The sequence below is a fragment of the Ictidomys tridecemlineatus genome, chromosome 5, assembly GCF_052094955.1.
Source record: "Ictidomys tridecemlineatus isolate mIctTri1 chromosome 5, mIctTri1.hap1, whole genome shotgun sequence".
NCBI lineage: Eukaryota > Metazoa > Chordata > Mammalia > Rodentia > Sciuridae > Ictidomys > Ictidomys tridecemlineatus.
Window position 1 is genome coordinate 66,665,113 of NC_135481.1, and position 24,481 is coordinate 66,689,593.

General features: G+C 30.8%; 1 protein-coding gene across 5 annotated transcripts in view; it reads left to right on the forward strand.

The window, feature by feature from the left end:
* Sos2 (SOS Ras/Rho guanine nucleotide exchange factor 2) overlaps positions 1-24,481 on the forward strand; it is a 95,821-nt gene that overhangs the window by 50,949 nt on the left and 20,391 nt on the right. For 4 of the 5 annotated variants that reach the window (XM_078050152.1, XM_078050148.1, XM_078050151.1 and 1 more), the window contains 10 exons: positions 979-1,106; positions 1,825-2,480; positions 2,958-3,039; positions 4,988-5,110; positions 9,690-9,793; positions 12,587-12,809; positions 13,902-14,021; positions 14,175-14,337; positions 20,131-20,248; positions 22,480-22,652. In XM_078050152.1, coding sequence (XP_077906278.1) covers positions 979-1,106; positions 1,825-2,480; positions 2,958-3,039; positions 4,988-5,110; positions 9,690-9,793; positions 12,587-12,809; positions 13,902-14,021; positions 14,175-14,337; positions 20,131-20,248; positions 22,480-22,652 — 1,890 coding nt within the window. The remainder of the gene's footprint in view (positions 1-978; positions 1,107-1,824; positions 2,481-2,957; positions 3,040-4,987; positions 5,111-9,689; positions 9,794-12,586; positions 12,810-13,901; positions 14,022-14,174; positions 14,338-20,130; positions 20,249-22,479; positions 22,653-24,481) is intronic. The other variant, XM_078050150.1, reaches the window with a different exon arrangement.

Here is a 24,481-nt window from a genome sequence, read left to right on the forward strand (position 1 = left end):
ATGATGTCAAGAACTATGTAATGTTTTGAACAATTAATAAATAAATAAATAAAAAGTTGACCACATGCACACTCTAAAAAAAAAATAAATAAAATAGATTTAAGTTTTTAAAATTTTTCTAAAAGAAGTGATAATAATTTTCCATATTTGTTATTGCATAAATACACATTTAGATAATTTCTGTATGATAGCTATATATTATTTCTACTTTGAATTTTTTATCAAAAGGATTGAAACATTGAAGCATAATCCAATGTGCATTATTTTTTACAAAGTAAACTTCCTTTCTGAGAGTGAGATGCGAATGAATTTTGGAAAATTAAATAAAACTAGAGCTTTGGGGATTAACAAGCCAGTTTTTAAATTTTATTTCCAATGGTTATAAGATAGAATATTAATTTTTATAGTTTCTTGATTTTTGACTAGAATGGTTGAATTCTGTGGTATAAACATACTAGTAGATTTCTTTATGAATTCTCTTTGCAGAAAAGTTTCTGATGGATTGAAGTGTTTTTCTACTTTATTATGTTGTAAAACAAAGATATGTAAGCTTTTTGAAATGGCTGAAACTTGAAAACTTGAGTATTTAATTATTAGAGAATATAAAATCATCTGTTGTAGTTTATTTTATTTTCTATATTCATAGTTACTGATAAATTAAAGTAGCATGCAGTCTTCATGTTTTAGGTATTTTAGACTATTATTGTAAATCTGGAAGATGTTCCAGTGATTTTCATTTTTAACTATTTGTGGGAAAAAAAGTCTTTTTTTTACTGTTTGCTAATAATAATTTGTATCTATATTGTATTTGTAAAAAAAGGTTGGTTTAAGAGGTCATAAAGTAAAATTTAGCTAGTTTTATTAAGTATATTTAAAATGTATTTAAAGTTTTAAATATTTGATGATTCTCTAATTATAAGAAAATTGAGAGAAGAATCAAACAATGCAGTTTTAATTTATCATTTATTTTTTTGTTAGCAACTGAAAGCATGTAGTGAAGAGCAAGAAGACAGAGAATGTTTGAACCAAGCTATTACTGCTCTCATGAATCTTCAAGGTAGTATGGACCGAATTTACAAGCAGTATTCACCTAGACGCCGACCTGGGTAATTCCAAACTGTTAAAAATATGAATATTGGGGCTGGGGTTGTAGTTCAGTGGTAGAGTGCTCACCTAGCATGTGTGAGGCCCTAGGTTCGATCCTCAGCACCACATAAAAATAAATAAATAAATAAAGGTATTGTGTCCAACTACAATTGAAAAATAAATATTTTTAAAAAATGAATATTTTCTGTATGCTTCATTGTATCTGATACTTGGTTTTCTCAAAAAGTGTAATTTATAATGATGGTTGCATTTTTAAAAGTTGTGCTTTTTCTTTTGCTTTTTTTGGTTGTTTTAGTTTTAGGTTAGCATTGTCATAATCTTAAGATACACTTAATGAATCTAAAAAATTTTGTATAATCAGTATAAGAATTTAGGATTCTTTTGTAATTTTAGTACTTATGGCATTAGGAATTTTGAAATATAGTCTGTAGTACTTCACTTTCACAGTAATGAAAGTATATTTTTGGGACAAAGTTAGAAAAAAGTAAATGTTGTATGTAAAATTTAGTATTTGGATGTTTAATTTTTTTCTTTTGAAAGTCTGGGGATTTAACCCATAATTTCATGTATTCTGATAACCATGTGCTTTACCACTGGATTACACCCTCATCCCAACTTAATATTTTTGTCACTTGATTTGAGATACTTCTCACTTGAAGAAATTAGGAATTAGGACTGTGTAATCATTGAATAATCTTATATTCTTTTTTTTATTAGGGATCCTGTTTGCCCTTTTTATAATCGTCAATTAAGAAGCAAGCACCTGGCCATCAAAAAAATGAATGAAATTCAGAAAAACATAGATGGTTGGGAAGGCAAAGATATTGGACAGTGCTGCAATGAATTTATAATGGAAGGACCATTGACAAGAATTGGTGCTAAACATGAACGACATATTTTTCTCTTTGATGGCTTAATGATCAGCTGTAAACCTAATCATGGCCAGACCCGGCTTCCAGGTTACAGTAGTGCAGAATATAGATTAAAAGAAAAGTTTGTCATGAGGAAAGTACAAATCTGTGATAAGGAAGATACTTGTGAGTGCAGACATGCTTTTGAATTAGTATCCAAAGATGAAAACAGCATAATATTTGCTGCTAAGTCTGCAGAAGAGAAAAATAATTGGATGGCAGCCCTTATTTCTCTTCATTATCGTAGTACTCTAGATAGAATGCTAGATTCTGTTTTATTGAAAGAAGAAAATGATCAGCCGTTGAGATTACCAAGTCCAGATGTGTATCGTTTTGTGGTAAAAGACTCTGAGGAAAACATTGTTTTTGAAGACAACTTGCAAAGTAGAAGTGGAATCCCCATTATTAAAGGAGGAACTGTGGTGAAATTAATTGAAAGGTTAACATATCATATGTATGCAGGTATGTGAAACTCATTGTGAGTACTTACCTAGGGCCTAATTCCCAAAAGCTTTTTAATGGTGTTCAAAGATAATGTATAAACCCATTTATCCATCATCCAACTTTAATAATTGTCAACTCATGTTTCATCTGTTTCATTACAGATTTAAATACCTATTCCCAGAATTATTTTGAAGATCTCAGGGAAAAAAAATGATTTGCCTCCAGAATATTAAAATACTGCAGAATCAAAAGGGATAAATAGCTAATTAAATGTTTCTAAAATATAATATTGTTAACTTGATTAGTTATTAAATAAGTGCTCATAAAATTTGCATATTAATGCAAATTTTAAAAATTTGAAAACAATCATTATTTATCAAGAAAATACCATAGTTGGCAGGAAGAACCAAATTAAAAAGGAAGGGAAATATGGTACTTTGAATTAATTAAACTGAAAAATTGAACATGAAATATGTTTATGCTCTACTTTTTCAGATCCCAATTTTGTTCGTACTTTTCTTACTACATATCGTTCGTTTTGTAAACCACAGGAATTGCTAAGCTTACTGATTGAACGGTGAGAAAAATGTATATTTTACTTGCATTAATATTTTATAAAAAAATTAACTGTTCTGTACCTTGCAAAGTGCCTAGTAGCTGGTACCTACTCAGGTAGGTGTTGAACATAATTTATTTGGCATTACATTAGATGTATTACCATACTTTTTAAGTAGTGTTTGCTGTTTGTAACATAGTTCTTTTCGGCTATTAGCAATATTCCAAGAGGTAATCTTAAATACCCAATTTAATACAGTTTTTAAAAATATTTTTTAATTGTAGTTGGACACAATACCTTTATTTTATGTATTTATTTTTACGTGGTGTTGAGGATGGAACCCAGCACCTCACATGTGCTAGGCGAGCACTCTACTGCTGAGCCACAATCCCAGCCCCTTAAAGACCCAATTTAGAGAGAAAAAAACAACATTATAGTAAAATTTGTTCTGTTATTTAAGGGAATTTTCCACTTTTTGATTTTAAAACAAATTTGTTATGGAAAATTTCAAACATGTGCAAGAGTAGACAGAAAATATAATGAACCTATTTATCCATTATCTAACTTCAATAATTATCAACTCATGTTTTATCTGCTTCCCTACAGATTTAAATATTCTACCCCCAGGATTATTTTGAAGTAGATCTCAGAAAACATATTTTGTCTGTAAATACTTCTATGTGTATCTCTGAAAGTTAAGAATTTTTATTTTAAATAAATCATGTATTATTATTAAGCCTAAAAAACAATTCCTTTATTAATATTTAAACATTTTTTGAATTGAAAAAAATTTTTTAACTGAATGTTTTTTACTTAGTGATACTTTAAATGCTTTGTAGTTTAAAAAAAAGAACCTGGCTGGATGTCATGGAATGGGTCTATAGTTCTGGTACTTGGGAGACTGAGGCAGAAGGATCATTTCAGACAGCCTGTGCAACATAATGAGATCCAATTTCAAAAAACAAAATGTACTAAAATACATATATACATACACAAATATGTATATGTATATACACACATGTATATGAATATGTTCATATATAATCTGAACTACAAAATGATTTTGTTTTACGTTTATAAACTTAACTAAAATTTTGTCTTGACCCCTATTTCCATTTTGTTCTATGAAATTAAACTTACTAGACTTAGTATAATATGTTATGAAAATCTATTGTTCTATTTCTGTGTCCAAAATAAGGAAAGTATATTTGCTAGACTTACATTATAGCTATATTTCCTAACTTACATTATAGCTATATTTCCTCTGGTTAGGCAAGGTTTTTGGTTTTTTAATTTTGATTTTTTGCCTTACCCACTTAGGTTATGTTCTTAATTTAAAAGTTCATCTTGGGCTTCCTTTTTGAATTTCATACTCACGTATTTAAGGAAATTGATTAGTCTGCTTTCATTTTATGATATAAATATTAAGGATAGATGGTTAGATAAGTCCTTTCTTTCACATTATGGTACTGGGGATTGAATACAGGGACTCGCGGAAGCTAGCTAGAGCTCTACCACTGAGCTACATGCTCAGTCTCTTTTATTTTATTAGAGACAGTCTCACTGAATTGTTGAGTTTGACTTTGAACTTGCAGTCCTCCTGCCTCGACTCCCTAGTAGCTGAGATTACAGGCATACACTAAATCTCCCAGCTCTTTCTGATCTTTAAAGAAGTTATATTCCTGTGGATTCTTTTCTTGGATCTTTTCCATGAACCCTTTGTTGGTTGATTAATGCTAATCATAAAAAACTTTTTATAAAGATTTGATATAAAATCTTAGGATCATATAGCTGAAGGCAATTTTTGTACTTGTGTAGTATGGAGTACTACAGGGAAGGCTTATCAGTAATAGCACTTTCTACAAAGTGATAGGAAAGGGGATTCTTTGGTCAAATTTTTTTTTGTTGTATTTAAAATATCTTTCATTTATGTATGAACAAATTCCTGTCCTTTTGGTTTTCTTCTTAGATTTGAAATTCCAGAGCCAGAACCTACTGAAGCAGACAAATTGGCAATAGAGAAAGGCGAGCAGCCAATCAGTGCAGACCTTAAAAGATTCCGAAAGGAATACGTCCAACCAGTACAACTTAGGTTTGACCTGAATATTACATTTCTTATGTGCCATTTTCAGTATATAGTTAACACAAAAATTCTTAGCTCTTAATTTAAATATAAATATTATTGTTAATTTTATGACAGTTAAATTTCCAAATTCCTTTCACTGTGAAGCTATTTTAAATAAATATCCTGAAGAAATTTATATAAGTATACCATGTTATTTACATCAGCTCTCTCTGACATGTGATATATTTACAGATCAAAATAAATGTGTGTTATTATAAGTAAAACTTACATATATAAGCTTGCTTACTGTCAGCTTTCCACTTTATTTCCCTTATGTCCCTTTGTAATGGTAGTTACTTGGTCCTTGTTTGTTTTTTTATAATTTTTAATGTTTATGGAAGTTCTACTGCTTTTCCTACTCTTTATCCTATGTAAAGTTACCTAAGGAATCATTGCAGTAATATCTATAATAGATTTGATTATAGAGTTGCCAGTTGTTAGGTACTTTCTGTGCTAGATATTACCCTAAGTGCTTTATCTGTTTTTAATCTCATCCTCAAAACACAATTTTTTTTATGGTGCAACACAATGATTATTCTAACTTTATATATGAAGAAATGGAAAACTTAGTACGATTAAGTAATTTGAACTTGGGTCATGTAAAGGGAGTGACAAGATGGGACCATATCTGACCTCTTGAGCCATTGTGTTTTTGTTTCACTAAGCATTAAAAATTGGAAGCTCCTTTAACCTTCTTATAATCCAAATGAAAACTAAAGTATTATCTACCCCTTATCATTGGATATTGAGTTATCATATTAACTATATATGATCTAAATTTTTTCTAAATATTGTTTCCTTGATTGCTGTTAACTAATAAATTATAGCTTTGAACTGGATTTATTATTTTCCAGGATAATTACCATAAATAAATTCAATTTTAGAGGAATAATGGTGTTCCTAGCTATATGTCTTTTAGCCAAAACTTTTAACATGTCATTCTTTGTATAAGAAAATGAGATTTTTTACCCATTACATTAGCAAGAAAGAAGAATAATTTTTCTAAAGTAACTGTGATGCATTTGTACTAATCTACTCAAATGAGGCATACATTTATGAGGTCCCTATTATAGGGCAGACAGGAAATAAGATCTTAGATCTCAGTCATGTGAATTCTTTAACTGTTTATATCTAAGCATGTTCTCAGTTATATACTTGTCTACTTATGGTGAATACAAAAATAATAGACTGTCATGATATGCTGCCATAATATTATGATTTTATTGGGGTAAAAAGATACATGAAATAGTTATACATTATACTACTTTGAATAGTTTAATGGCTCACAAAAATATACCCCTATAAAACTTCAGGAATAACTAAGATTAGACTCCAGTAGTTAGGGAAGACATCTTAGAAGAGGTAAAATCTGAGATTGTCCCTAAGGGATGTGTAGAATTTAGATATGCAGAAAGGTGATTGAAGGTATTGAGGGTACCTAGAAATAGTATGAACAAAAGTAAAAAGACAGGATTGAGAATGGTGTGCAGAGGAAATAGGTAAGGAAATTGAACTTAGAGGAATGAAGACATTGTATTGTAAGTTGTAATAGAGGAGATTAATTATATCGGGGTAGAGTTGAAGATGGCTTTGAAATTCAAGCCAGTTTGTTAAACTTTTTCTGTGAGCATTGAAGGAATTTTAGTAAAATGTAAGCTAATGTATTTTATTTAGCAATTTATTCTGACATTTTAAAAAAGAGCAAAATTGAGAGAATTTCATAGTGAACAATGATAAACCCACCAGATCAACTGTTAACATTTTATTTTACTTACTTTTATCACATATATTTATTTGTCATTTTTCACTCAGTTCATTAATCACCTAATCTTTTGAATATGTTTCAAAGTACACTATTTCTTAAATACTTCAACTTATATATCAATAACATTTCAGTATTTATTATTCATTTGTTCTAAAATGTTCATAACATGAAATACACACATTTTAAGTGTACTTTGGTTAAATTTTAATGTCTTTGTAATTCAAATTCCTTTCAAGATACAGAATGATAGACCACAACCCAGAAAATTCCCTTGTGCTCCTTCTAGACAATTTTTGTTGCTACTGCCCAAAGGCAGTATTCTGATTTATCCTGCTATTGACTCTTTTACTTGTCTTAGAATTTTGTATAAATTGATTTTTATACTTTTTTGTTTTTGTTTTGAGGAGAGAGAAGTTTTATTGCTTTGCTAGCAAAAAGGAAACACAGGGGACTCCAGTCCCAAAGGCTGTGATTCTGCTGATCAGGGGGAACAAGGGTTTTTAAAGAGGCATTCAAAGGCTACATTCCTTGTTCTCTGTTCAGGAGTTATAATTCACTTGTTAATTTAGGAGATAATAATTTCTGAGATCTTTTGGTGCCATCCCCAAGTCTGAATTACTTCATTCCTATTGTGGGTGTGACTCTGACTAGTATGGGAAAGAAAGGTATGGATTCTATAACTTTCATGCCTGACTCAACATGCTTTTGAGGTTCATCCATGTTGCTTGAATCAATGGTTTTTTTCTATTTTATTACTAAGATAGTTATTTCCTTATATGAATACACCACAGTTCATGTATTTTTCCCATTGAAGGATACCTGGGCATTTTTTCCAGTCTTTGATTATGAGTAAATTTGCTATGAACTTTATCTTAGAAGTCTTATTGTGAATGTGGGTGTGGGTGGGTGTGTGTATTTCTTTTTTTCCCACTTGGGTAAATAACTCAGAGTGAATTCTCACCAGCAATATATGAGCATTCCATTGCTGCATATCTTCACCATTGTTTAGTGATGTTATTATTCATACCTTAGCCATACTGTTGGGTGTATAGTGGTATCTCATTGTGGTTTTAATTTGTTCTTCCCTATTGACTAATGATGTTGAGAACATTTTACTGTCTCTTATTGGCTAGTCATTCTTCGTCTTTGAAGAATAGGTTTGACTCATGTCTATCATTTGTTGAGTTATCTTTTTATTACTAAGTTGTATAAGTATATCGAGTAGGACTAGATATAGTCCTTTGTCAGAAAAAGGTTTTGTAAATATTTTCTCCCAGATTATGGTTTGCCTGTTAGTTTTCTTAATGATACTTTGATGAGATGAAGTTTTTAAGTTTGATGAAGTCTGATTAGACTTTTTTCTTTTATCTGATCGTAATTTTAAAATTACATCAGTGCTATAGAAACTAGAAAGAAAATATAAGCAGAACTGTTTGAACTGATATAAGTGAAACTAACAATTTATGGTCTTTTGATATATTTTCTAAGCTCCTGAACTTACCAGACTACAATGACTTAACGTTGTTTTAGTATAAATAGCATGATGAAGACTGGTAATTAAATGTACTTGCATAGTCTGAGAGAAATATAGTTGTCTGTGGTAGGGAAATAAAATCTAACCTGAAAATGGCCATTTGTTGAAGTAATGAAGAAAAGTAATATTATTAGGATGTCTCTGGTAGAGAGCATTTCATATTTGTATAGATAATTAAATACTTGCAAGATCAGGAGTAATCATTTTTGTGATATGCAAAACAAAATCACTCTCTTGACAAAAATATTTTTGTCTTTTAAAATGAAATAAGGTTATAGTCATATTTGTAGGTTACAGGGAAATTTGATGATAGCATTTGAATTTATTTATTTATTTATTTATTTATTTATTTATTTATTTAGGGGGGTTACTGGGAATTGAACAGAGTAGTGCTTTACCAATGAGCTACATACCCAGCCCTATTTATTTATTTATTTATTTATTTATTTATTTATTTATTATTTTGAGACAGGGTCTCAGTTGCTTAGGGCCTTGCTAAATTGCTGAGTCTAGCCTTGAAGTTCAGTCTTCCTCCTGTAGTCTCCCAAGTTACTAGGATTATAGACATGTGCCACGACATTAGGCTAGCACTTGAATTTAGAACCAAATACAATAAATCTTAGTTAATTTTCCATTTTATATGAAAAATACATTAAAATTTACAGCTTAAAGTACTTTTTCAATTTAAAAACTTAAAATAGCTTTTCTATTATAGAGCATGTATTTTCTATATATGAATAAATAAAAGACACTTTTCCTTAACATTAATTGGTGATTAAGCACAGAAACCATAATCTTTATACAAATACATATTTTAAAGTATAATTTTTATTTTTATTTTTTTGCAGTACTGGGGATTGAACCCAGGGGCACTTTGCCACTGAGCTACATCCTCAGTCCTTTATTTTTTATTTTGAGACAGGGTCTCACTAAGTTGCCCAGTCTGGCTTTGAACTTGCGATCCTCCTGCCTCAGTCTCCCAAGTAGCTGGGATTACAGGTGTGTGCCACCACTCCTGGCTAAAGTATAATTTAAAAATAATGTACAGTTTGGAGATTGATTTTCTTCTTATTATTGAAGCACTTAAGGTATTCATTAAAAATGGAGACTCTAAGTATTATATTGGTTGTTGCATATAAAACTATCGCCATGGCATTAGAAAAATGAAAGAAGTATAATGAAGAAGTATAGAAGTAAAAAAGTATAATTGAAGATTTCACTAAAATGTGATTCTTTTATTTTACCAGGATTTTAAATGTATTTCGCCATTGGGTTGAACACCATTTTTATGACTTTGAAAGAGATGTGGAATTGCTTAAAAGACTGGAATCCTTCATTTCAAGTGTAAGAGGTATATTATTTAAAGTTTTGATTGACTCTTATGTTGCACTTGAGCTTATTTTCAAAATTGTATGACTAAGAATGTAAATTGCTTTCCATTTTTAAAAAGCTTAAATAACATTTGGAATGATCTTTATAGACTCCAGTAAGCTCACATATATTTAGAACCATATAAAGTCTTAGAACCTTGTCTTCTCATATTTTTATTTGTCTGCGATGCTGAGGATCAAACCAAGGCCCTTGCACGTGCTAGGCAAGTGCCATACCATTGAGTTATACTCTTAACCCCCTTTTAAGTTTTTTTTTTTTAAATTTATTTTTTAGGTATAAATGGACACAACACAACACCTTTATTTCTATGTGATGCTGAGGATCGAACCTGGGTCCTGCCCGTGCTAGGCGAGCACTCTACCACTGAGCCATAATCCTAGCCCCCTCTTTTAAGTTTTTAAGGAGAATATTGCTTTTAAAAGTGTCAAAAGTCCTTTTTAATAAATTAAAGCTATTAAATTTTATGTCACCTCAAGTTTGCCATTTTTTTCCATTAAATAAATTATATATATATATATATAAATAATATAAAATTATATATATATAATTTTATGCTTTTTGTTGTTGTTGTTTTGGTACTGGGGATTAAACTGAGGGGCAGGGCACTTGACTACTGAGCCTCATTCCCAGCCCTTTGTTTATATTTTATTTAGAAACAGGGTCTCCCTGAGTTGCTTAGGGTCTTGCTAAGTTGCTGAGGCTTGACTTTGAACTCATGATCCTCCTGCCTCAGCCTCCCCAGCCACTGGGATTATAGGTGTGCATCACCACACCCAGCAATTTTATGCTTTTTTATTCTCCTTAATCTGGTTCTTTAATTTTAGATGATTATCAGCTTTTTAAAATAATATTTCCTCTCTTAGAAACATAGTCCAGACGAATACATTTTTTAAAATATTTGTTTTTTAGTTTTAGGTGGACATATATCTTTATTTTACATTTATGTGGTGCTAAGATCAAACCCAGTGCCTGCGATGCTGAGGATCAAACCAAGGTCCTTGCACGTGCTACCTCTGAACCACAACCCCAGCCCCCAGAGGAATACATTTTTGTGTCTAAAAGATAGGAATTTCCAACTTGAAGTTTCAAACATAGCCTATGTGATAAAATTCCAGGCTATAATATGTGTCATCAAACATATGTTATATTAAGAACATTTGTGTTTTATCTAACAGTATAAGATATTGGTTAAGAATCCTATTAAAGTATTCTTGGCAAGTATTCATGTCAAAACATTAATCTCGCTGGGCACAGTGGCACAAGCCTATAATACCAGCAGCTTGGGAGGTTGAGGTAGGAGGATCGAAAATCAGCCTCAGTAACTTGGCAAGTCTCCAAGTAACTTAATAAGCCCCTGTCTCAAAATAAAATATAAAAAGAGAAGAGCCGGGAATGAGGTTCAGTGGTTAAGTGCTCCTGGGTTCAGTCCCCAATACTAAAACAAACAAACAAAAACATCAATCTCTATGTCTCTGGTTTTCAGAAAATAGGGGGGATAGAGAAACATGGCAGATGATACCACAGGGGTACAGTTGGCAAGACAGACTTGAGAATCACCACAAGACAAGCAATTCCATTTCTTCAACAAATAAATTGCAAGCAAAAATGAGACATAAAGGGAGAACCTGTAGTCCTAAGGAAACTTAGGATATATGGACTAAATATAATTAAGTAAATGTTATTTATGTCCTTTTAAAACAAATTAAGAAAAATATTTAAGAGATAGAAATTTGAATATTAACCAACTATTTGAAGATTTTAAGATCTCACTTTTTGACAAAGTCACATAAATGTTTATAGCAGCTCAATTCAAAATAGCTAAGCTATGGAACCGACCTAGGTGCCCTTCAACAGATGAATGGATAAAGAAAATGTGGTGTATATACACAATGGAGTATTACTCAGCCATAAAGAAGAATGAAAGTATGGCATTTGCCAGTAAATGGATGGAACTGGAGATTATCATGCTAAGTGAAATAAGCCAAAAAATCAAAGGCCAAATGTTCTCTCTTATATGTGGATGCCAACACACAATAACAGGGGGTGGAGAATAGAAGTTCATTGGATTAGATAAAGGGGAATGAAGGAGAGGGAGTGGAGATGAGAATAGGAAACAAAGTTGAATGAATCAGACATAACTTTCTTATGTTCATATATGAATGAATACATGACCAGTGTAACTCCACCTCATGTACAACCACAAGAATGGGAAGTTATATTCCATCTAGTATGTCAAAATATATTCTGTTATGTATAACTAAAAACAAATTTTAAAAAAGAAAAAAATGCTTCATTTTTTATATGTCATAATGACCTAATGATTATTTTAAAAAGACTTAAATATAGACAAAATGATATGATTTTTGAATTTGTTTAAAGAATAACTAGAGCTGGGTATAGTGGTGTATGCCTGTAATACCAGCAACTCAGGAGACTGAGACAGGAGAATCACAAGTTCAAGACTATCCTTAACAATTTAGTGAGATCCTCAACAACTTAGCAAGACCCTGTCTGAAAATGAAAAACAAAAAGGACTGGAGATGTAGTGCAGTGAGAAAACATCCATGGATTCAGTTCTTAGTACCAAAAAACAAACAACAGAGTGAAGGAATGGCATGATTTGGGGTTAGATGAAGCAAAAATTTGCCATGAGTTGATAATTGTTGAAGTTGGGTGAACGTTAAAAATTATATGAAGATTTACAGTTATGTCTGTCAAGTAAAAGACATTCTAATTATGTGTTTTTTTCTAGGGAAAGCTATGAAGAAATGGGTAGAGTCAATTGCTAAGATCATCAAGAGGAAGAAGCAAGCTCAGGCAAATGGAATAAGCCATAATATTACCTTTGAAAGTCCACCTCCACCAATTGAATGGCATATCAGTAAACCAGGGCAGTTTGAAACATTTGATCTTATGACACTTCACCCAATAGAAATTGCTCGTCAGCTAACACTTTTGGAATCTGATCTCTACAGGTAGGTAATTGTTATTTCTTGGTCTATTTTCAAAAACCTTGAGCATACCTTTTACCTATTTTTTAAACATTTTGCTACATATCATGACTGCTTAAAAATATCTCATCTATTTTCCTGGGTTTGGAGGGAAGCTCATAGCAGTTTTAATCACAGTATGTCCTGTAGGTAAGTCTTCTAACATGTTGCTATATAGACCTAGATTAAGGATGAGCAATCCTTCACAAGAGGAATGGTAGGAAGACTAATGCAGTATAATGGTAACAACTATTCAACAGTAAGCCCCTGCCACTATCATTCCATTAAAATCTTTTCTGTATCCAGGAGCCCTCATAAGCAGCCATGTAATGAGTGCTCATGTATAACAAAAACATTACAGATGAAATTGAAATTCTATAATTCTCCCTAATTCATTGCTCTCCTTTCCCCACAAGAAATAACAACTACCCAGAATTTGATGCTTACTCTTCCTCTGTTTGTCTCTCTATATATACATACACACATTTTCCTGTACATTTTAAACATACTTATTCTGCATCATGTTTTTACTTATATTCTTTTTGATATCTGTTAAAGTCCATGAATATAGTTCTAGTTCACTTATTTTAGCCATTCTATGAGTATTCCACAGTTTATTCAGTCTCTTTTTGGTGAACTGGTAGATTGTTTGGCGTTTTTCACTTCTGTAAATAGTGCTTCACTGAACAGTCTTGTGAATGAGTTCTTGTAACTTTCTGTAAGAGTTTACATAGGAATGTACTTAGCAATAGAATTGTTGGGTCAGCTAGTATATATATCTTTAGTAATGGAAGATCCTGCTGAATTGTTTTACAAAGTGGTTGTATCAATTTTTACTTGCATATTGGAGTTGGAGATTATTTTATCATTTCTTACCAATTTGATATTATTGAGGTTTTGTGGCTTTGGCAATAATAAAATGGAATTTTATTGCAGTTTTTTTCCTGAGAGAAAATATTTTTTCATGTTTGTCATTATCTGTTTTTAAATTAAGTTTAGCAGATCTTTAAATAATCTTGATACTAATCCTTTATAGATAGATTAGGTTGTACTGATTTTTTTTAAATTTATTTCTAGGAAAGTCCAGCCTTCTGAACTTGTAGGGAGTGTGTGGACCAAAGAAGATAAAGAGATAAATTCTCCAAATTTATTAAAAATGATTCGCCATACCACAAACCTCACCCTGTGGTTTGAAAAGTAAGTTTTTGTTTATTCTTTATTATTGCTTCTTAATCATCATCATAATAAGTCTTATTTAAGCTTGAATTCTGGCTCTAAAGAAGTTTCTTATTTCCTAAGTTAGGTGGAGAAACTTTTCTAAGCCGTGGATTTTTTTGTTGTTGTTATTAGATGCATTGTGGAAGCAGAAAATTTTGAAGAACGGGTGGCAGTACTAAGTAGAATTATAGAAATTCTGCAAGTTTTTCAAGATTTGAATAATTTCAATGGCGTATTGGAGATAGTCAGTGCAGTAAATTCAGTGTCAGTGTACAGACTAGACCATACCTTTGAGGTAAGTTTTAGGCTTAAGTATTTCATCCTTTTGGGGGAAGATAAAATTAATATCAAAGAGATTGCTCCTACTACCTGTCTTTTTGAGTTAATCTTTTTTTTTTTTTTCCCCTTTTTGGTACCAGAGATTGAACTTAGAGGCACTCAACTACTGAACTACATCCCCAGCCCTTTTTATTTTTTATTTTGAGTCAGGGTCTCATTAAGTTGCTTAGAGCCTCACTAAGTTGCTGAGGCTCGCCTCAAACTTCTGATTCTCCTGCCTCACCCTCCCAAGTACCTAGGATTACAACCACTCCTGGCTTGAATTTATCTTTGAATGAATCCATATTTTCCACTTAAATATAGAAATTTAAAGATATTTTTAAAAATATATCAATATATACTAGTAAGTTTAGGATTTGTCAAAGAATATGGGACCTGTACCTCTTTTTAATGTGCTTAACCTAAATGTAATAAAGTTTCACATGAATTTCTTCAATGGCACTTTGATAGTCTCCCATAAATGACAAATGATATTAAATATAATTACATAAATAACTTTTTAAAAAATTTATGTGTTCTAATCAATTATACATGACAGCAGAATGTTCGTTGATTCATTGTACACAAATGTAACACAATTTTTCATTTCTGGTTGTACACAGAGTAGGATCACACCATTCGTGCAATCATACATGTACCTAGGGTAATGATGACCATCTCATTCCATAATCTTTTCTATTCCCATGCCCACTCCCCTTTGGCCAATCCAAAGTTCCTCCACTCAACCCATCCCCCTGTCCCCATTATGGATTAGTGTCCACTTATCAGAGTAAACAATCGACCTTTGGTTTTGGGGATTGGCTTACTTCGATTAGCATGGTATTCTCTAACTCCATGCATTTACCTGTAAATGCCATAATTTTATTCTCTTTTATTGCTGAGTAATATTCCATTGTGTATATATACCACAGTTTCTTGATCCATTCATCCATTGAAGGGCATCTAGGTTGGTTCTACAGTTTAGCTGTTGTGAATTGTGGTGCTATAAACATTGATGTGGCTTTGTCCCAATATTATGCTGTTTTTAAGTCCTTTGGGAATAGACCGAGGAATGGGATAGCTGTGTCAAAATGGTGGTTCCATTCCAAGTTTTCTGAGGAATCTCCATACTGTTTTCCAGATTGGCTGTACCAATTGCAGTCCTACCAGCAATGTATGAATGTGCCTTTTCCTCTACATCCTCGCCAACACTAATTTTTGCATGTTTTCTTGATAACTACTCTTCTGACTAGAGTGAAATGAAATCCTAGAGTTGTTTTAATTTGCATTTGTCTAATTATTAGAGATGTTGAACGTTTTTTCATATGTTTGTTGATAGATTGTGTATCTTCCTCTGAGAAGTGTCACCTTTAGTATAGTAAAAAAAAATAATATGGAAAGAACCCTTTCTAAAATTTTATCTTTTAAATTATAAAATAATGTGTTTAGTGTATAGAAAGACTTTATGTCTTTTAATAACAAAATTGAGATTATATTGTAAGTAGATTTTTGTAGCCTACATATTTTTCTCTTTAACACTTTTTTATTTTAGTTTGTTGTCAAAAACAAGATTGTTAATGTCTACATAGTTTTCTGTCTCACACATAAACCATAATTTATTCCATCATTCTGTTGTGGAACAATTAAGTTATTTTGGATTTTATTGTTGTGACAAATAATTTATCATGGACCACCCATATGTAGATGTATTTTTAAGAATATGATTATTTCCTGGGGCTGGGGATATGGCTCAAGTGGTAGCGCACTCGCCTGGCATGCACAGGGCATTGGATTCGATCCTCAGCACCACATAAAAATTAAAAAAAGATGTTGTGTCCACCGAAAACTAAAAAAAAAATAAATATTAAAAACTCTCTCTCTCTCTCTCTCTTTCTTTTTCTTTAAAAAAAAAGAATATGATTATTTCCTTAGAAGTTTCTAAAGATGGTAGTTTTGCCAAGTGTCTTTTAGCAAGAAATGATAAATGGCTCTGGGTATTACTGTATTAAAAACTTTAAAGACTTCATCAGCCAAAACTAAAAATTCTCATTTTAAACTTGTGTTTTTAAAAAGTGGTGAGGTTAGATATTTTCAAATGTATTTATTGGCCACTAGTGATATTGGATATTTTAAAATGTATTTATTGGTCACTTTTATTGTTTCTTTATGATTTATTTAATTCATGTCTTCTTTCATTTTTTTTGGATGTTTGCATTTTTACTTATGGACTTTTTAATATATTAAAGATATGAAGACAGTCAAACTATTTTTTTCAGTGTCTCTCTTTATTTTGACTGCTTTTTAATATAAACATTTTTATACTGCCTTGATATATAGACTCATAAATCAATCCAAATTTATGGGGTCTTCCTGTGATTTTACTATGAAAGACTTTTTCTAAGTGAAAGCTAACAAGGTACAAACTCAACTATATTAATATTGCCTTTGGGAATGTAAATTTGTAAAATCTTTGTGGAAAGCAACCCAGCAATGTATGTTAAAATTTAAAGTACACATACTCTCAGACCCAGAATATTAAATAAATAAAATCCTAAAGAAATAAAAGCACCACAGTATAAAGTTATATGTATGAAGATATAGTTATTTTAGCATTATTGTAGTAGCAGAAAACTAGAAATATTCTTCTGTCCATCAGCAGAATGATTAAATATGTTATCTTATATCTATAACATGGAATATTGTTCTATAGAAAAAAATGATGTCATTTTTGTACATTATCTTGCAAGAATATATGTGATATTTGTGGGGAAAAAATCATAAGGAAGTTCTGAATGACTATAGTGTGATTCCATATTAGTACAACAAAACAGAACAAACCCTAAACCTCTAAATGGAGTTGCATGAATATTAAGAATAGTGTGGAAAGATACATATGTCTTTCTTCATTAATTCTTTTAGTGGGTTGTGATTGGAGGGAGAAGAAGAAAAAATATTTTTATGTTTGAATTTTTCTATTTGGGTATTTGCATTTTATTGACTTATGAACTTTATATATTAAAGAAATTAACTATCTGTTCAGATTAATTATTTCAACTCAGATATTGAAAAACTCTGAGGCAGTTTATTCATTTTACAGGCTAAGCATTCATTTTAAAAACTATTGGACAACAGTATTTCTATATATATAAGGCATAAAGAATAAAAACATCTGTGTACCTAGCATTCAGTTTAAGAGCCCCTCCATTCTTTCACTGTAATGAATCTTAGGCTTTTAATTCTCTTGCTTTTATCTAACCTATATTGTTTTATTTTGCATGTTTCTTAATTTTATAATTCTTCAATGATTCTTAGCACTGTATTCCTAAGATTGATCCATGTTGTTTATAGCTATAGTTCATTCTTTTTCATAACTATATCATAATTATAGAAATCAGTTTACCAAAATTTAATCATTTTTTCATTAGTTAATAATCATTTGGAATTGTTATGAACAATATAGCTGTTAACATTCTTTATATATATCCTGATATACCCAAATATATTACTCTAAAAGTAGAATTTAGGATATAGATGTCTTCAACTTTACTAGATAATGCCAAGTTGTTCTCTCAAGTAATTGTACCAATTCACACAACCATCAGAAATGTATGAAATCCAGTTATTTTATATTCTCATCAATACTTGATATTTTCAGGCCTTTATCTTTTCCATTATTGTGGTTTTGTTTTATATTTTCCTGATTTTTAATGAGTTTGAACCTCTATTTGGTTCTTCGTTCTTCTTGTGGAAATTTTTTAACTTTAAATGGTTATATACAAATGCTCTTATATTCTGGATTCTAATATTTCATCATTTATCTTTTCCCAGATAGAAGTTCCCCTTTTCATCTTTTTTGTGATGTGTTTTGATGAACAAGAATTCTTAATGTAGTCAAATTTACTTATTTTTTTCTTTATTATTTATGCTTTTGTTCTCCATTTTAATTGCCCCCCCATTATCCTAATGTTTTATCTTTCTCATTAAATCCTTACTCTAGGTGGAAATGAGTTTTGAATATGGGGTGAGGTTGGAATATTATTTCATTTTTTTAAAACAATTTTTTTAGTTGTCAGTGGACCTTTATTTTATTTATTTGTATGCAGTGCTGAGAATTGAACCCACTGCCTCACATATGCTAGGCAAGTACTCTACCACTGAGCCACAACCCCTACTATTTCATTTTTTTTTCCATAAGGCTACCCAGTTGTTTGCATTCATTTATTGTTAATTCATTTTTTCCCATTGACCTATAGTGTCAACTGTCATAAATTTAGTATCCTTATGTGTGGTCCTGTTTCTGGTCTTTTTATATTTTTTTCTATTTTTAGTTGTAGATGTATGTGGTGCTGAGGATCAAACCCAGTGCCTCAAGTGTGCTAGGCAAGTGCTCTGCCACTGGGCTACAACCCCAGCCTACTTGTATACTAATTCTTGAAAAGAAAGTAGAGCAGATCTTTTAGCAATCTTTCAAGGTTGACTTAGTCTTAGCCCTTTATTTTCATATATAAATTTTAGAATAATTTTAAGCTTCATTTTTAAAAATTGGATTGTTATTATTATTATTATTGGTACTGAGGATTGAACCAGGTGGCATTTTACCACTGAGTCACATTTGTAGCCCTTTTTATTTTAAGACAGGGTCTTGCTTTGTAAAGCAAGGATCTTGCTAAATTGCTGAGGCTGAATTTGCAGTCCTTATGTCTCAGCCTCCTGTGTCATTGGGATTACAGGCATGTGCCACCATTGCCAAGTTGAAAATTGGAACTTTAATAGAAGTTGCATTAGATCTGTAAAATCAGTTAGTGCCAATTTACAGTCATGAGTCTTCCCAACTGGGAACATGGTATATCTCTCCATTTATTTACCCATTTAATACTGTCTTATGGTTTTCTTGATAGAGACTTCATACTTTTTTTGTTAGATTTATGTTAGACTTTTTTTAAAAAATTATTTTCCTTATTGATGAAAGATTTTCATATCTAGTTGATTTTTGATACAGCAACATTAGTAAATTCTCTTATTAACACTTTGCAGATAGAGTTTTGTAGTTTCTTTGTGGATAGTCATAATCTCTGTAAATAGTGACGTTTTTCTTTCTTTCTTTTTTTTTTTTCCTTTTCTTTGCAATTCCTAGTTATTTCTTTTGTTTCTTGTCCATTTTAGCTAGGACTTTTGGATAGATTTGAATAAAAGCTATGGTGTACTCTTTCTTCATAACTTAAAGGAAATATATTGAATGGTTCTCAAGTATAATGTTTGCTCTTATCAAGTTATAAGCTAACATCTAGTAAGAAAATCTAACAATGAAATTTAAAAAGAAATTCCTATGTTTATTACATTAACTAAATTTGTTAATGCTTTCTTACCCTCCTGTAGTCATCTGTTTACCAAAACTCCACCCTTGTCCCCAAAAGTCCTTTCAGAGGAAAAGTACTTAAATGCTGAACAATTATGATTCTCCCTTCCTACATCTATGACTTGAAACTCTGGCTAATCAAAATTATGACTATCAAGGTCCTGAGGATGAAATTTTTTGATTGCTTAATCTTCTAATTTGTTTTAGAAAAACTTAAGGTTTTAGATTTTATATTATAGATAAAAAGAGGAAAAATTACTTTAGGCAAATGCCCAAAGGATTACCTCTCTTATTTTAATTTTAAAAAATATTTAATATCAAATGTTTGCAAAATTTTATAATTTCTAAAGTTCTGTATCCATACATTTGATTGAACTATAAACAGAGATTATGCTCATTTTATATGTTTTTAAGGCATTACAGGAAAGAAAACGGAAAATTTTAGATGAAGCTGTGGAATTAAGTCAGGATCACTTTAAAAAATACCTAGTAAAACTGAAGTCAATCAATCCACCTTGTGTGCCTTTTTTTGGTAAGTTACTAAAGATGGATATTGTATTTTGAGGTAAGTTGTGTTATAGTCCAAAGAGGCCAGTCTTTAGAGGTCAGTTGTTCATATTTTATATTACCTTGTCTATTTTCATCTGTATTGATAAATAAAACTTAAAACTCTATTATTTATTTGCCTGTAAAATGCAGGTTATAATAATTACCTCATGGAGTTGTAAGAATTAAAAATATTTTATCTATACGACCTAATACAAATTCTATCAGAACAGGCACTCAGAGAGTGGTAACTTTTGTTTTTATCTATTTATGTCATATCTACAGTGTTCGTTTTCTCTTTATTAAAGGCTTTTAAGTGATTTGTTAAAACTCAGAATTGGAACAACTTTGAACAAATCATATTATTGTGTGCATGTACAAACATGTAACAACTAATTCCACTATTATGTAAAATTTTAATACACTAATAAAAAATAAACTCAGAATTGTTATATATTAGGCAAAGTTTTATAAAGTGAACTTTTCTTAAATACATTCATGCATTGCTTAATGACAAGGACATATTCTGAGAAATGCATCAGTAGGCAGCAATTCTGTTCTGCAAACAGTGTATTCACACAATTATAGATGGTATAAGTCAATTACTAAACATTGCCTGTTTGTTTTGTTTTGCTTTGCCATGGGGTCTTGCTATGTTTCCCAGGCAGGTCTCAAATTCCTGGGTCAAGCAACCCTCTTGCTTCAGCCTTCTGAGTAGCTGGAACTTTAGGTGTGTGCCTCTGCTTTGAATGTGATCTCTTGATGCATTCAACATAGATGATACATGTGAGGCTACTTGTGGCATAATATAGAATACTGTTTTGTAGTAAACGTTTTTGTTGTAAAGTAATGATAAAAAGTGTAGTATAGTAAATGCATAAACCAATAACATAGTCATTTATTACTATTATCAAGTGTTAAGTACTGTTCATAGACAAACATGCTATACTTTTCTGACAGGTCTGTTTATGGAGGCTTGAAAAATGTGTTATGTTGGCATCATGACAGCTACATCTCTAGGCAATGAGGATTTTTCAGTTCTATTATAATCTTACGGGACCACTGTCGTATATGTGGTGTGTTTTATGTGCTATACTTTAATATGGTGGGCAGCAACAGTGTTTGTTTACAACAGCATCACCACAAACACTTGAGTAACATATTGTACTATAATGTTACAGCAGTTTTTCAGCTTAATTCTTTGTGTGTGTGTGTGTGTGTGTGTGTGTATGTGTGTGCGCGTGCGCACGTGCGCGCGCACACACACACATTCATGCTGGGGATTTAACCCAGGGCTTCTCACATGCTAAGCACCTGTTCTTATCACTAGGCTATACTCCTAGCCCCTCCATTCTAGCCTTATAGATCATTTTTATATAAGTATAATAATGTGATGTATGACTAAACTGTTGAAATTGTATAATTTATTTAAATCAAGGTTTTCCAACCTCAGCACTATTGGCATATGAATCAAATAAATGAGTAAATGTCATGTGCTTGTAGGATATTTAGTAGCCTCCTAGTTTCCTGTTTACTATATGCTGGTAACACCCACATCATGATAACCAGAAATATCTCCAGACATTTCCAATACACTCTGAGGAACAAAATTATCAATTGATAACTACTAATTTAAATATATTAGTAATTATTCAAAAAAGGAGATTAAAGTTTCTATTGTGAAAGATTAAAATATAATTGGTTTTTAAATCTAAATCATGGGCTCTGAGAAAACAATTTAAGTCTGAACTCTTATAATCAGCAGTGCTTATGATATTGATGATCACTTAAAGATTATTGAAAACAATTTTTTAAAATCAAGCATTATTACAGAGGTAATAAGACCATACTCAATAAAAATTTGAAAGTGTTGTAATGTGAAAAATAAATAAATAAAATAAAATAAAATCAAGCATTAAAAATTTTGGTTCAATTTAAAACTTATAATTTAGACTTTGTAAACACGGTTTAGGAAAGCTTAATTTGCTATTTCTTAGACTAGTAGCCTTTATTTTCTTTTTATTTTAAATTTTTTCTATGTTAAAAAAATTTAATGGAGAATTAATCATAATCATAAAGTCTATCAGAGCCTTGCCTTATCAACATTATGGAGTGGAATTGCTAGTAAGTCTTTTAGTTTTACAAGATTGTTTTCCCAAATGATTGATTAAATGACCAATTTTAAAATAAATTTTCTTTAAATATTTTTTTCACTAGGAATATATTTAACAAATATTCTGAAGACTGAAGAAGGGAATAATGATTTTTTAAAAAAGAAAGGGAAAGATTTAATCAATTTCAGTAAGAGGAGAAAAGTGGCAGAAATTACTGGAGAAATTCAGCAATATCAGAATCAGCCTTATTGTTTACGAATAGAACCAGAAATGAGGGTAAATATTTTTTTTCCTTGTCTTTAAAAGGGAATGTGTTAAGTACTCGGTGATCTCTACAAAATACCATAATCACATATCATGCTGTTTATTTTGCTTTGTAAATAAAATGAGTTAATAATTAGTAGTTAATAATGTTAAATATTATACCTACATTATCTGCAGTTATTAATATGAAGTGCTTTCTCTTGAAAATATCACTTCTTTGTTGAGTTGGTTCAAGCAACACTTCCAAAAAAGTGAATGGCAAAGTTGAACAAAATAAGTTTTTCTGATGTCCATGCAGTAAAAATTCACTACTAATTTCATCATTGATGGATAACCATTTTAAATATTTTATGTGAGCCAGTATAACATTAAATAACTTATCTTCTCAGAAGATGACTATGCTTAAGTAGGAGAAGAGTTTGGAAGAGTGGTATATATGCATAGCACAAAAGGACTTTAATATTCTATCAACTGATGATCTATTTTGAACAATGGTATATAATACTGATACTGTGATATCATAAGTGTACATCTTCTGGCTTTCCTACAGGTATACTTTAATTCATTGGGAACATACATTCTTGCTAATATTTTGGTAGTGGAAATCTCATGATGAACCCTCTTAGAAACATTATGCTTAGTGTATTCTATGGCTTTGTCTCATTTTAAGTTGAGCATTATAGGAATGCATTATTTTAGTTTTAACTCTGCCAATATGTCTATCTAGTGGGCTGTTGCCATTTCTGTCTTTATTGAAATTTTTGTCCCAAGAAAGTTAGGATTGTACTTTTTTCCTAACAGGGGAAAAAAAATGTGGGATGCCATCTAAATTAGAGTGGATTATGATACCACGTTTATATTAAATGAACTTAATATATCATATGTATTTGAAATTGAGAACATATTGTAATTTAACTTGTTATGTTAAAAATTATGCTATACTCTTAAACAGAATCTACAAATTGGGCATATTGAATGAAAATAGCCACTATCATTTCTACCCTCCTGAATTATGAGATAGTTACTATTCTTTGTTCCCAGTTCAAATACTCTACAGTCCTTAGAAAGAATGACCTAAAGCATACCATTAATTAAAATGCAGACATACAACTGTTTTAAAGTAAATAGTAATTTTTGTTGCCTGTTTCATTGGGCCCACCCTCTCTATGTGGATCTTCAGAAGGCTAATAAGAAAATGTGTTCTTAAAGTCAGATTAGAGTTCACAATATATTTTTTCCACAGAAATAATTTTACATTGTCATTGGGTATACTTGAAATAATACTTTAAGCATTTGTATCTCAGTAGCATATATGCCAATAGGTTTTTTTGTTCTGATCTAGGTTTCTTACCATCATTTAAAGCATTTTGGAGAAGGGGAATGCCTCTTTATGATTGAATCAAAGTACATTTAAAATATATACAAACTAAGCTATTCATTTTACAAACCAACATTAACCAAACTAAATAGTATTTTTAAGTTAGAGCAAATGATGAGAAAATTAAAAATACAGCTTTCTAAAAGTTTTTAAATTACCGTTGGCTAGTGTAATTTAAGTTAGCTAACTTGAATATAAAAAGTAATTGTTTCTGTTAGAGGAGTGATATACTTTTCAAGTTCATTTTGCCTCTTACAAAAGCCAAACCCAATAAATATCTTTTACTTGCTTCTAAACACTCAAAAATGAAATAAAGCTAAATCTAGAAATTTGCTTCTAAGGATTTTTCAAAGATAACCATAAGAATTATGTAGAAAAATATATGCACCAGGATTTAATAATTATTATTATAGCAAAGAATTAAAAGGCTTTTATCTGGATAACTGCCTATATAAGGATTAGT